The sequence below is a fragment of the Esox lucius genome, chromosome 17, assembly GCF_011004845.1.
Source record: "Esox lucius isolate fEsoLuc1 chromosome 17, fEsoLuc1.pri, whole genome shotgun sequence".
NCBI lineage: Eukaryota > Metazoa > Chordata > Actinopteri > Esociformes > Esocidae > Esox > Esox lucius.
Window position 1 is genome coordinate 14467490 of NC_047585.1, and position 13744 is coordinate 14481233.

The following is a 13744-nucleotide window of genomic DNA, read 5'->3' on the forward strand; positions in this document are numbered from 1 at the left end:
ATATTTACACATTTATATATATATATATATATATATATATATATATATATATACTACCAATGGTGGAGTCACCAATTTTAATACCAAAATGGGGTCAAGCCCACGTCTCAAAATACCATCCAGGATCAAGCACTTTGACCTTCACAGCTGCTTTCGTCTGTACCCGGCTGCCTTGCGCACCTGCTTCATCTGACCTCGCTTTAGTGCAAAGAGCAACACAGAAGCAGCTTAGCGCATTTGCACCAAGCCTCATCATCCCCTTCATGTGTCGCCCCTGTCCCGGCGTCATCCAGCCCGGGCTGCCTGAGTCTGCTGACTCCGCACATCTGTCGTCTCTACCCGGCACTCAGAGCCCCTGCCCTCCTTTCCCCTCAGTCTGGAACATAAACCCTTTAGTTCCTCCGTTGCAGACACGCCGAGTCGCCTGCTAAGCTCCCGGTGGGTCTTGTGACAAGCGACAGAGGTGCAGGCAGCGAGGGGAGGAGGAAGGGAAATGAGCGAAAGACAAAACAATTGAATCTATGAAGAACTTAATATCCACGACCGGAGGAAAACATTAGAGCCCACAACCGGAGCGGCGCGGCATCCACTGCACAACACCGACAGCTCTACACTGACACTGTCAGACAACACCTCTACGTTGACGCTGTCAGACAACACCTCTACATTGACGCTGTCAGACAACACCTCTACGTTGACGCTGTCAGACAACACCTCTACATTGACGCTGTCAGACAACACCTCTACGTTGACGCTGTCAGACAACACCTCTACGTTGACGCTGTCAGACAACACCTCTACATTGACGCTGTCAGACAACACCTCTACGTTGACGCTGTCAGACAACACCTCTACACAGACACTGTCAGACAACACCTCTACGTTGACGCTGTCAGACAACATCTCTACATTGACGCTGTCAGACAACACCTCTACGTTGACGCTGTCAGACAACACCTCTACATTGATGCTGTCAGACAACACCTCTACATTGACGCTGTCAGACAACACCTCTACATTGACGCTGTCAGACAACACCTCTACGTTGACGCTGTCAGACAACACCTCTACATTGACGCTGTCAGACAACACCTCTACGTTGACGCTGTCAGACAACACCTCTACATTGACGCTGTCAGACAACATCTCTACACAGACACTGTCAGACAACACCCTTTCGTTACGAAGCTCTGAAACCCTACATTAATAGCAAACAGGACTATCTGTGTGTAGAGGCCTACATTCTCCTTAGAAAAGACATAAAGTACCTTACAGCACATCACCCAGAGAACAGAAATATAGCACACTGCCCAGAGAACAACCATCCAGCACCCTATCCAGAGAACAGAAATATAGCACACTGCCCAGAGAACAACCATCCAGCACCCTATCCAGAGAACAGCCATCCAGCACCCTACCCAGAGAACAGCTATCCAGCACCCTACCCAGAGAACAGCCATCCAGCACATTGCCCAGAGGACAGACATACAGCACATCACCCACAGAACAGTACATCGCCCACGAAAGAGAAATATAGCACATTATCCACAGAACAGACTTATAGCACATCAACCACAGAACAGCACATCACCCACAGAACATACTTATAGCACGTCATCCACAGAACAGCACATCACCCACAGAACAGACTTATAGCACATCATCCACAGAACAGCACATCACCCACAGAACAGCACATCACCCACAGAACAGACTTATAGCACTTCATCCACAGAAAAGACATACAGAACATCACCCAGAGAACAGACATCCAGCACATCTCCTGCAGAAGAGACATACATCTCTATAGCATTAGCCCTTACAAGAAACAAGACATTGATAATCCATATGAATGAATGCCTCAGCAGTTAGCGCCTTGGGCTCCCACTGTGGTGAACAACATGGCCCTTACAGCACAGCACTGGCCAGCTCTTTAACATGCAGGGCACAATCCGAGCAGATAACAGAGCACAGTGTTCGTGTTTGTAACAACTAGAGAAGGTAATGAGAGTTGAAATTGGACTGCTGCTACGCATAGGATCCAGACGATATTCAAAACAGGACTGTGCTTATTGTTACTGTGGCAGCCGGCCGACCATAGGACAGCACCCAATGGCTCTTTCTCACGGAGGGACTTGTGAAACCAATGGTTTCCGAAGGTTAACTCTGAACATAACCCTCGGCTACTTCAGTCACGCAGAGGTTCATTGGGCTTGTCATTAGCGCCGTGTCTGCGATCAGTGTTATAATGACTCCTGAGGTTACATGTTTTTCCTGAGGTAGACTTTCAATTAGCACAATAGTGCTCGCTAACATGGGACGATACGATTAAAAGCTGATGATTAATACTTAGTATGCTGCCTGTCAAAATAACCTCCGCAACAGAATGGGAAGCTAAGAGTTTGTCAGGAGCTTTCTAATGCCGCATAGAATTGAACAGATCTTAAGACAGCTTGAGCACCAGAGCGTGAAAGTAAGTCCCGTCTCTCAACAAGCCCCTCTTTCTAAGCTCTGTGATAACAGACACCATATAACTTTTTATTACTAAAGAGGAGTGAATTACTGAGGAGTGAATTACTGGTTGGTATCAGCGGAAATGCAGATAGGTATGAAATGGAGGCTGTGTGTGTCTGTCTGTCGGTCTGTGTGTGTGACTAAAAGAGAGAAAACTAAAGAAGAGAGTTGTAAGTCCAGAGGTACATCAGTATGAAAGAAACAATGTTGCGTTCCCATGTGTGAAACTATGATCAGCCCAGCAGCCGTCTCACACATCAGAAGCCTGGGCAACAAGGAACACATTACAGCCAGATGTCGTAATTGGCTCTGTCCTCCTGTGTCATCACAACTTGGCCGTCTGCTCCGCTCCCTTTTAACAATGACATGATCGGTTGGGACAACGAGGTGGTGCGCCGAGGTACTGTCGCCAGAGCGACAGATGCCTCCATTTATGGATACGTTTCTTGCCAATCAAGGTAGACGAGTTGATTTATCTCTTGGTAGGCAGGCTTCATACCAGAGTAACTGGAGTACCTGTGTCGTCACTGAGTCCTCATTGGTTTACTGAACCTTCTTAGAGACCCATTAGGACAGTGCAGTAAAGAACTAAAGAGGCTTAGCTTCTAAGGGACTGGGTGCACATGAATGCCTGGACCCAAGGTTTCCCAGCAGAACAGTTTTCTGTGACTTGTGGCACAGAAGACATTCTGTCAGTTCTGACCAGATGGGATAGCCTTCGTTTCCCTCACGTATCGAGGAGTCTTGTCCCTCCTTGGACCACTGTCGGTAGTTACTCACTACAGTGGACTGGGAGCACCCCAGAAACCTTGCAGTTTCAGATACTCTGTCCCAGTCGTCTGGCCATAACAATTTGGCACTTGTCAACATCCCTCAGACCTTTACTTCTGCCTATTTCTCCTGCATCCAACACGTTGACTATGACAACTGATTGTTCACTTACCATCTAATCTACCCAGACTTTGACATGTGGGGACCCTAGCCCCAAACCTAACCTTAAACTCCATAACCTTACAGTTATGCTTAAACTTATCCTAGCCCTAACTCTTAACCTTAACCAGTTATGGCTGAACTTAAAAAAGAACCCCAATTCAAACACCATAACCAATTGTAAGTTTTACCCTAAACCTAACCGCTAATCAGGTGATCACATTCCTAGCGAGGACTTGCCAAAAAAACATGTGGATACTTATTGTTCAGGTTTTTTTCCCCTGTGAGGAGACTTCACAATAACCTGGATCACACACGCACACACACACACACACACACAGGGACAGTTCTTTCACAGTGACCATTAGCGGCATGAGGTCGGCCATCAGATCCACTAATGTGGTGCTGAAATCCAATATGGGGGATTAGACCACAGAGTGGGAGGGAGGTCTAAACGAAGCTTGATGGAGTGATTACCAGCACCGCTGGGGATATCCGGCGACCATGGTCAATTAGCATCTCTAATCTAAAGACAGATATGAAAACCCCATGAGACTGAGCCATTTATCGTATCATAATAAAACAGCGTGACAGTGTGGCTTTTATATTAGCCCTCAACGACCCAGACAACATCAAACATGTCCATCCAACTGACTGGGATTCTAACAGAAAGGCGTTAATTCCAAGTGCCGGCCCCTTGGCCTCCACTCCTTTCAGGCAGCAACAAGGTCTATCTCTCCCTGCCCACAGGGGTTGAAGGCAGTAGAAAGAGTTATAGACACCATAGACTTTAATCTGCTGATAACCTTGTTCTCCCTCGGTCCTCATCACCGGATCTCAGTGGAGCAGAACGCTGACTAGAACTCCTTCCATAGACAGCACCTTGCAGTCCAGTACAGTGGCATTTTTGCAGGAGATCGATCTGTGTCATGATGCAAATTAAAGGTGATCTCCCAACTCTGTAGGATCTTTTGAAATGTGCAGGAGCCATGCACATTTTAAAGACACAAAATGGGCAAAACCTTGCCCATAACATATGATTTAAAACAGTCTGAACTGGCGCTGGTGTATACAGAATAAAGAAAAAGCTAGATGTTGAATAATTCAAATATTTCTTTTTGTAGTTCCTAGAAACAGTGGTTTCGCTTGGCACTAGCTTCAGGCAAGAATGTGGTCAACTCTGGTCCCTCATGAAACAACGCTGTCAGAATTAGAGATTCTGTGTTATCTAGGCACAACAAACAGTACAGTTTTCATGTAAACACTATTACACTGCAACATTATAGTAACTGCTACAACGTTGAGGGGAAGAGAACCACTTTGACTGGTAAACCTGGAGAACGGCATAAAAAAATATGAATCTGTGATAAACACACTGAATGAAACCTAAAGGTAGTGTATCGTGACAACAACAAAATATGGTTATCTTGAAATTTTTACCTGTACAAAAATATTTAATATGAACTACAACTTCACAGAGCAGCTGATTAGCACAACTGCATTAGCCAGATATGGTTTGGTTACGCAGAGTGGGCTCGAATGAGCCACAGTGCAGTCTCTGTGACTCAATCAACCCCACATTTGCATAAGTGCAAAAGGCCCATTTCCATCTTGCGTGGTACACATTTTACCTCAGCTAAGCCTACTATTTATGTAACACGTTCTAAGCCATATCAAAGCTGTGAAGTTGCGAAGGGAACGTTCCCTCACCTCAAAGCGGAGGAGAAGTTTCAGGCATCAAATATGACAGTTTGGGGGATTAGTCACGTACAGGAGCAACGTCGTGCGAATGCATCAGAAGGACTGTGCGTATGTACAGTACGCTTGTGCGTGCGCTGGGGTGCGCGTGTCAGAGAGAGCGAGGCTTCTATCTAATAAGGCCGAGCTCTGCTCTCATAGATACAGCCGAAGAGTCCTCATCAAGAACACTTCAAAAACCAATGCACAGTTAGTGCAGGCTTTGAGCTTCCTGCATCTCCACAGTCAGAGGCAGAATATTAATCAAGGCTCTGTCACCCCTCAGACAGTAAAACTCTCCTGCATACCAAACACAGTTAATGAGTCCACAGATGTAGTCAAACAAAGAGCATTATTAATAAAAGACTCCTCTTATTCAAAGAACAGAGGGAAACAGAGACACAAACGATCGGCAATCCCAGTACACCACTAGGCTGGATAGATACCCTGCAAACAAAAACGGGTCGTTAGGACGTCCCTGGAGTTTGCGTCACGATCCCCTGGACGTCTTTAGGACACCCCCCGCTTGCTGGGATAAGCTTTTTTCCCCATCTCGTCCTGTCACTCTGAGGCGCAGCAGAGTGGGCTAAATAAATCACAACAGCAGAACAGATCGGAGATACACTGAAGTGCGGAGCTCCGCAGCTCATTACACACAGCCGTGGAACGTGTTGGTGAGTTATGTTCTCAATATCACATGCAACTCTCTGTCGGGACATTACACTTTGATAACGTGCGTCCCCCGATCTAATTGCTTTTACTGTGCTCACAGCCTCTGTTGAGTGGTTGATAAAGAATAACAGAATGTGGACGAGGCCCTCTTCATCTCTGTCTCCTGGAGGCAGTGTGGATGTATGCAGGGATGGTGCAATGTCTACTTTGTAGGAAGTCAGTCGGTGCACTGGCATCTCCCTCGTTAAGATGGCTCCGGCAGCCCTTTATCTGCCTAAGGCCCCGATCATTACCCAACATGTGCGCGTGTGCGACCAGTCAGTTTGTATTTGTGGAAGAGTGGCAGCATCAAAGAATGCACGTTTCATCTGCGGGACTAGGGAAAAAAGACAGCGAGAGAGATATTCTGGCCCAGATGAAGACCGACTAGGCTGACATATCCGCTCTGGAGCTAAGTCAATCTCGATCCGATCCTCTCCCGAGGGAAATCATCCGCGTTCAGGAGCGAGGTCACTGGATATTGTTAGATAAGACAACGGCCAAGTGTGGTTGACATTAAGACGTTCAAAGAGATGCAGGGTCCTGTTGAAGCAAGCGTCGTTTCTCTGAAAATGTCATGGATTATGCGTTCAATAATTAACCCAGCGGTCTTTCCAATGTGAATTCCTGAAATAGTTTCTCAGCCCAGAATCATCCCTCCAAGTACCAGCTGCTACACATTTGCTCATGAAAAAACAAAACAACATCCTGCAATAGTTTGTGCACCTTCCGCCAACTCAAGCCCCCCCCCCGTATGCAGACCACTGCAATTTCCCTCAACGTCAACCTACATACAGCGGAAATACCCCTTCACTCCAAAGAGACAGTTCCAGCGCAACAGTAAATCCTCAAGCCTCCCTCAGCCTCCCCCTATCTACAACAGCCTCCGAGTCCTCCAAGCTGAAGTCTGGGAGCGATCTCCGGGAAGCCGAGGAGAAGAGGGGGGCAAAACCGTTGCGAAAAAAAATAGAAACTGCACGTTCGTTTACTCACTGGCCTGCATGAGCTGTCCCTGACGTCCGAACACCTGGGAGAAGGTGGCTGGGCTGCAGGTGAGGCTGTCCTCCATGGCTGTCCCGGTGGACCGCGCGATGAAGGTCAGGAGCGCTGCGTCACGTAGAGGTGGTGAGATGGAGATGGGCTCGTCGAGTGGTTTCCCTCCCCGAGTCCCAAGCGAGAGCCGTCCCGGAGTCTGGGTTGGACCGGTCCTGCTGCTCCTACTGTAGCCGCTGCTTGCCGGAGAAACACGCCCTCCCGCTCAGTGAGACACGCGCAGAGCTGCTCACCGCACAGATAACGAGAGGGGTTGTGCCAGCCTGCCTCTGTGTGCCTCTGTGTGTGTGTGTGTGTGTGTGAGTGTGTGAGTGTGTGTGTGTGTGTGTGAGTGAGCGTGCGTGAGCACGGTACAGTTCTGGACGTGCCTGCGTGTGTGTGTGTGTGTGTTAGAATAAGAGAGTGCCAGAGCGTTGCAGGAAGCAGTAGAGAGCTCCCTGCGTGCAGCTGTTATACTAGTGCTGTGATCTGGCGCGGTGTCTTTGCCAGGCTGACGGCAGGTTCTGGAGCTGCAGGCTGAAAGCGGAGCGGAGAGAGAGAGAGAGCGAGGCAGGCGTCTCCAGCAGGTGAAAGTTGCACCTCCCTCGCTCTCGATTTTTTCGGTGTCCTCTGGGCAAGGGTGGTGGAAAGACAATTGTTGTTCTCTGATCTGTTGAGCGTGCCCACACCTCCCACTGCCCCCACCTCCCTGCCCCCACCTCCCACTGCCCGCCCGCCCGCCCGACCCACCTCCCTCCATTCCTCAGCCCTCCCCTCTCTACATCCCTGGTTTGCTGTAACATCACTTCCCCCCACCCCCGTTCAACCCCCACCACCGCCATCCATCTTCGGGTGGGAGCTGCTGCTGGGAAAAAGATTTCTGCAACCCCAGCTCTTCATTTCTCCCTGGCGCTGGAAGAAAGATGAGAGGAAGAGGTTATGTAAAAGTATCAATTCTAGATGTGTTGCCAGGGGCTTCACCTTCAAAAAGCAGAACCAAAAAACCTCCCGAACTTGAGGACATGCACGTTGTGCAGCTTACTGGAGCCTGCTGCTGTTCCAATTGGCTAATGGCACCTAGTGATGTGGGTGCCGATGATTACGTCCATCTGAGAATACATAAAGGTCCGACTGAAGTGATTGCAGTGGTGCATCAACATGTTGAAATTAAGTCTGTTGTGCATAGGCATGAAGACAACATCCAATGGAGAGACTAATACCACAGATCCTGAAAAACTCTGAGGATGCAGTGCCCATTATTAAGCACGACCACCTCCCCGGTCAGACAAATGACACTCTCCTTCCTCTACTGTGAAAGCAGAGACCCATATTCCTCTCAACGAGGCAGCGTCTTTATCCGCTCTGTGGAGTTCCTGACCGTCCGGCAGGATGTTAGCCAGTTCCTCAATTTAACAGGTTATTTCCCTGTTAGCAAAACTTTCCCAGGAAGCCCATTGTCACTGAGCCCTCTCTCACACTGCTGTGCTGTTAGGGGTGTAGACATGGGAGACCTGACCATGGCACTCACATCCTTCTGTTTTGAAAGGAAATGCTTGAGCAAGACACTCCCAGCAGCCGTGGTGGGAGATCAGCTCTTGGCTCACGGTCTTAAACACCTGACATGGCAGGTAAAAAGGCCTTAAATGTTGGCTTCACCGACTGAATAATTAGTCGTAGTCATGCTTACCAACCTGCGGGTGAGTATTCCCTTTTCGAGTAGGTCAACAGTTAACCAGACGGCACCAGACCTAACCCAACACCGGCGGTCAAATCCATCCTCACCTCACAAACATTGGTGTAGGTTGACAGCTGCCCAATTTCGGCAACGAACAAAGCCTAGAGGACCAGATGTGAGCGGAGACTGGGACAGGCTCAGCTGGGGCATGACATGAGTAATGACAAGCGAGACAGAGGAAATGGCTCCTCACCGAAACCTCCGCCTAACTCCGAGTGATGCCCGTTGGAATTCATTATTCATCCCCTCCCTAAGTTCGCCGGCTTTAATGTTATTCCCTTTGAACGGGAACTCAGGACTGCACAGGCTTTCTGAGGACACGGTGCTCTGATGATTTGTAGCAGTCATACACCTCCCACAGAGCTGGCTGACACTTTCTATAGAGAAGACAAACTATTGTATTGCACATGCTTCAGGAGGAGCTGAATGTCTGGAACAATGGAGGTCACAGAACTGCAGAAACTGCATCCCGTCTGTGGATCAGTTTGAATCCCGATTCACAAAGGATGAATCCTGTTGCTTTATGGTGTCGTTATGTGCTGCATCTGATTTAATCTTTGTCTAAAATGTTTTTATTAAACACGCATCCAAACATGGAAAGGGTATGATACGGAAACCAGGTGAGCTTTTTGTGTTGCAGACAAAAACAAATAGCAAGAAAGAATGAGTGTATTAAAAAGAGCACTGACACAGCAACAGAAATAATATTAATAACAATAAATAAAACATTCCTTCTCTCTTCCCCAAAGACTCACCACCTTTTCCTTCCCAGCAGCCCCCATGCACCTTAGTTCTTCACCACTGCTGGAGTGAGGGACCAGCGTGCCAGCTCAGGTAAGACAACTTGTAATGGGCCTAATTAGAATTGAATTGTGCTGCCAAATTGCCTATGTACAGTGGATTGCACAAGGGATCTCCCCCTTGGCAGTTTTCAAATTGGGTTGCATTACAGTGTGACTGAAATTGATTTATTTATGTTATTTTGTAATTGATCTAAACAATATGTTGTATAATGTCATTAACACAACATGTATGATTTAAATATGTAGTTTTGATCATATTCACTTTGTTCAGGGAAGTCAAAGGACTCACATTTACCCTAATTTAAATTGATCATTATGTGAATTAACAGGTATGTGAACAAATACACCCCTTGGAAATGGGTCCTTTTTTACATATTGGATATTTCATATTCACTTCAACATTATTGACAGATAATGGGAATCAAAATGTAACAAATTACATAATTTACCACACACCCATTTGGCTATGGCAATCATTATGGAAGGCTGGACCCTCCTAAGTTACTCTTCAATAATTTTCCAATCCTTTGCACCTGTTCCAGTGCAAATTTTGATATTTTTCTTTTGCCATTTTATGTGATACTACGTTTTACAGCATAAGGAAATTGCACTTCTCAAAATTATAATTGCATTAATGTATTAGCATTTCTTTCCTGTGATATGTTCAATAGGGTACTGTTACCAATCTATCTGGTTGGAATTCGTCTCAAATATCCCTTTGTCCAATTATGTAAAGAAAAAATACTTTCTAGGGGGTTGTACTTTTCAGGCATTTGTGCTTTAGTGATAGAAACAGTGTGCAAACATAATGTGTTTTGGCTGACAAAGATATAGGCCAGATTTGAACCTCTGTTGTAGCAGAAAATTGCACCACAGAATCTGAATTGGTTAGGGAATAGCACAAAGCTGTGGAGCAGTGTTCCCTTTGAAGCTTGACACTTGTCACATACGGGTGAGGTGTCAGGGAATATCTTATGAAGCTTAGCCTTTGATTAGTGTAGTTGAAGATCTTACATTTTATGTGACAGTGTCTAGAGATGAGCAAGTATGAAGGTTTTTCAAACTATCCAACATATACTGTAGCTAACTACAAAAGTATCTGGACACCAAAGGTTTTTTTGCTTAGTATTCCAGCACATGATTGATATGACAATCAACTCTTCTGTAAATTAAGAGTAAAGAAGGCACATATTACCTCAGTAATGGAAAAAAGCCTAGTAGTCCCTTACACTGGATGACTGAAGACCACCTGGTAGACCACTATAGTGGATGACTGAAGACATCCTGGTAGACCACTATAGTGGATGACTGAAGACATCCTGGTAGACCACTATAGTGGATGACTGAAGACATCCTGGTAGACCACTATAGTGGATGACTGAAGACATCCTGGTAGACCACTATAGTGGATGACTGAAGACATCCTGGTAGACCACTATAGTAGATGACTGAAGACATCCTGGTAGACCACTATAGTGGATGACTGAAGACATCCTGGTAGACCACTATAGTAGATGACTGAAGACATCCTGGTAGACCACTATAGTGGATGACTGAAGACATCCTGGTAGACCACTATAGTGGATGACTGAAGACATCCTGGTAGACCACTATAGTAGATGACTGAAGACATCCTGGTAGACCACTATAGTAGATGACTGAAGACATCCTGGTAGACCACTATAGTGGATGACTGAAGACATCCTGGTAGACCACTATAGTAGATGACTGAAGACATCCTGGTAGACCACTATAGTGGATGACTGAAGACATCCTGGTAGACCACTATAGTGGATGACTGAAGACATCCTGGTAGACCACTATAGTAGATGACTGAAGACATCCTGGTAGACCACTATAGTGGATGACTGAAGACATCCTGGTAGACCACTATAGTGAATGACTGAGGACATCCTGGTAGACCACTATAGTGGATGACTGAAGACATCCTGGTAGACCACTATAGTAGATGACTGAAGACATCCTGGTAGACCCCTATAGTAGATGACTGAAGACATCCTGGTAGACCCCTATAGTGGATGACTGAAGACATCCTGGTAGACCACTATAGTGGATGACTGAGGACATCCTGGTAGACCCCTATAGTAGATGACTGAAGACATCCTGGTAGACCCCTATAGTAGATGACTGAAGACATCCTGGTAGACCCCTATAGTAGATGACTGAAGACATCCTGGTAGACCACTATAGTGGATGACTGAAGACATCCTGGTAGACCACTATAGTGGATGACTGAAGACATCCTGGTAGACCACTATAGTGGATGACTGAAGACATCCTGGTAGACCACTATAGTAGATGACTGAAGACATCCTGGTAGACCACTATAGTGGATGACTGAAGACATCCTGGTATACCACTATAGTGAATGACTGAGGACATCCTGGTAGACCACTATAGTGAATGACTGAGGACATCCTGGTAGACCCCTATAGTGGATGACTGAAGACATCCTGGTAGACCACTATAGTGGATGACTGAAGACATCCTGGTAGACCACTATAGTGGATGACTGAAGACAACCTGGTAGACCACTATAGTGGATGACTGAAGACATCCTGGTAGACCAGTAGTTGCTAAAAAGTTACCTAAAGAGCCGGTTGAGTTCTGGAACGAAGCCGTATGGACAAATGAGATGAAGATTAACATGTACCAGAGTGATGGAAAGAGGAAAATGTAGATAATGAAAGGAACTGCTCATGATCCGAAGTACAACACCTCCTCAGTTAAACATGGTGGAAGTAATGTTATGTCTGGGACATATTGATGATGTGACCGCTGATGTCAGTGGCAGGATGAGTGCTGAACTGTAGTGAAACATATTGTCTCCTTAGTTTCAACAGAATGCCTCAAAACACATTGTATAACGTATCATCATACAGCAGGACATTGACTCTAAAACACACTGCCATACTGTAGCTACCAAGTAGTTTTTCAAGGTCAAAGTGTGGAAAGTTCTTGACTGGTCAAGTCAATCGTCCGATCCAAATCCACTTGATCATGCTGAAGACAAGTAGGAAAAAAAACAGCAGAAAGCAATTCAGGCCTGGGAGAGCATCACCAGTGAAAAGACCAAGTGCCTGGTGAGGGCTGTGTGTTGCAGACTTCAGGAGGTCACTGCATGCAAAGGACATGTGACCAAGTACTAAACATGACTACTGTACATAATGTTAATCTCTGGTCCTCTCCCATGGGGAAACTACTTTAAGTACAAAATGTGTTGTAATTTTAAAAGGTTCATGTAATATGGATGAATATACCTTCTCATTAAAGAAGACAATCTGCTCTTTAACTCCATAGTCATGGTATCTCTATCTACAGTATTTCAGTTTTTAATACAAAACCATTAAACAAAATATTTGTCCCTGTAAAATACTCTTGGGAGTTCACAGTAAGTATTTCAGAATCCAGTTTGTCCATTTAGTTTAGAGATTCTGGGGAGGGCGGTTTTAATTGAAATGCTTCATGTAGACAGGATAGAAACACTCACCTAAAGGATTATTAGGAACACCTGTTCAATTTCTCATTAATGCAATTATCTAATCAACCAATCACATGGCAGTTGCTTCAATGCATTTAGGGGTGTGGTCCTGGTCAAGACAATCTCCTGAACTCCAAACTGAATGTCAGAATGGGAAAGAAAGGTGATTTAAGCAATTTTGAGCGTGGCATGGTTGTTGGTGCCAGACGGGCTGGTCTGAGTATTTCACAATCTGCTCAGTTACTGGGATTTTCACGCACAACCATTTCTAGGGTTTACAAATAATGGTGTGAAAAGGGAAAAACATCCAGTATGTGGCAGTCCTGTGGGCGAAAATGCCTTGTTGATGCTAGAGGTCAGAGGAGAATGGGCTGACTGATTCAAGCTGATAGAAGAGCAAATTTGACTGAAATAACCACTCGTTACAACCAAGGTATGCAGCAAAGCATTTGTGAAGCCACAACACGCACAACCTTGAGGCGGATGGGCTAAAACAGCAGAAGACCCCACCGGGTACCGCTCATCTCCACTACAAATAGGAAAAAGAGGCTACAATTTGCACGAGCTCACCAAAATTGGACAGTTGAAGACTGGAAGAATGTTGCCTGGTCTGATGAGTCTCGATTTCTGTTGAGACATTCAGATGGTAGAGTCAGAATTTGGCGTGAACAGAATGAGAACATGGATCCATCATGCCTAGTTACCACTGTGCCGTCTGGTGGTGGTGGTGTAATGGTGTGGGGGATGTTTTCTTGGCACACTTTAGGCCCCTTAGTGCCA

General features: G+C 46.0%; 1 protein-coding gene across 5 annotated transcripts in view; it reads right to left on the reverse strand.

Annotated features, from left to right (window-relative positions):
- Nucleotides 1-7456, reverse strand: part of kaznb (kazrin, periplakin interacting protein b) — a 176555-nt gene extending 169099 nt beyond the window's left edge. For 2 of the 5 annotated variants that reach the window (XM_020055634.2, XM_020055632.2), the window contains exon 1: nt 6886-7454. In XM_020055634.2, coding sequence (XP_019911193.2) covers nt 6886-6961 — 76 coding nt within the window. In that variant the 5' untranslated portion in view covers nt 6962-7454. Of the gene's footprint in view, nt 1-6885 lie in introns of all 5 variants that reach the window. The other 3 variants (XR_004574632.1, XM_034287130.1, XM_013138407.4) reach the window with 3 other exon arrangements.
- Nucleotides 7457-13744: the final 6288 nt, after the last annotated feature.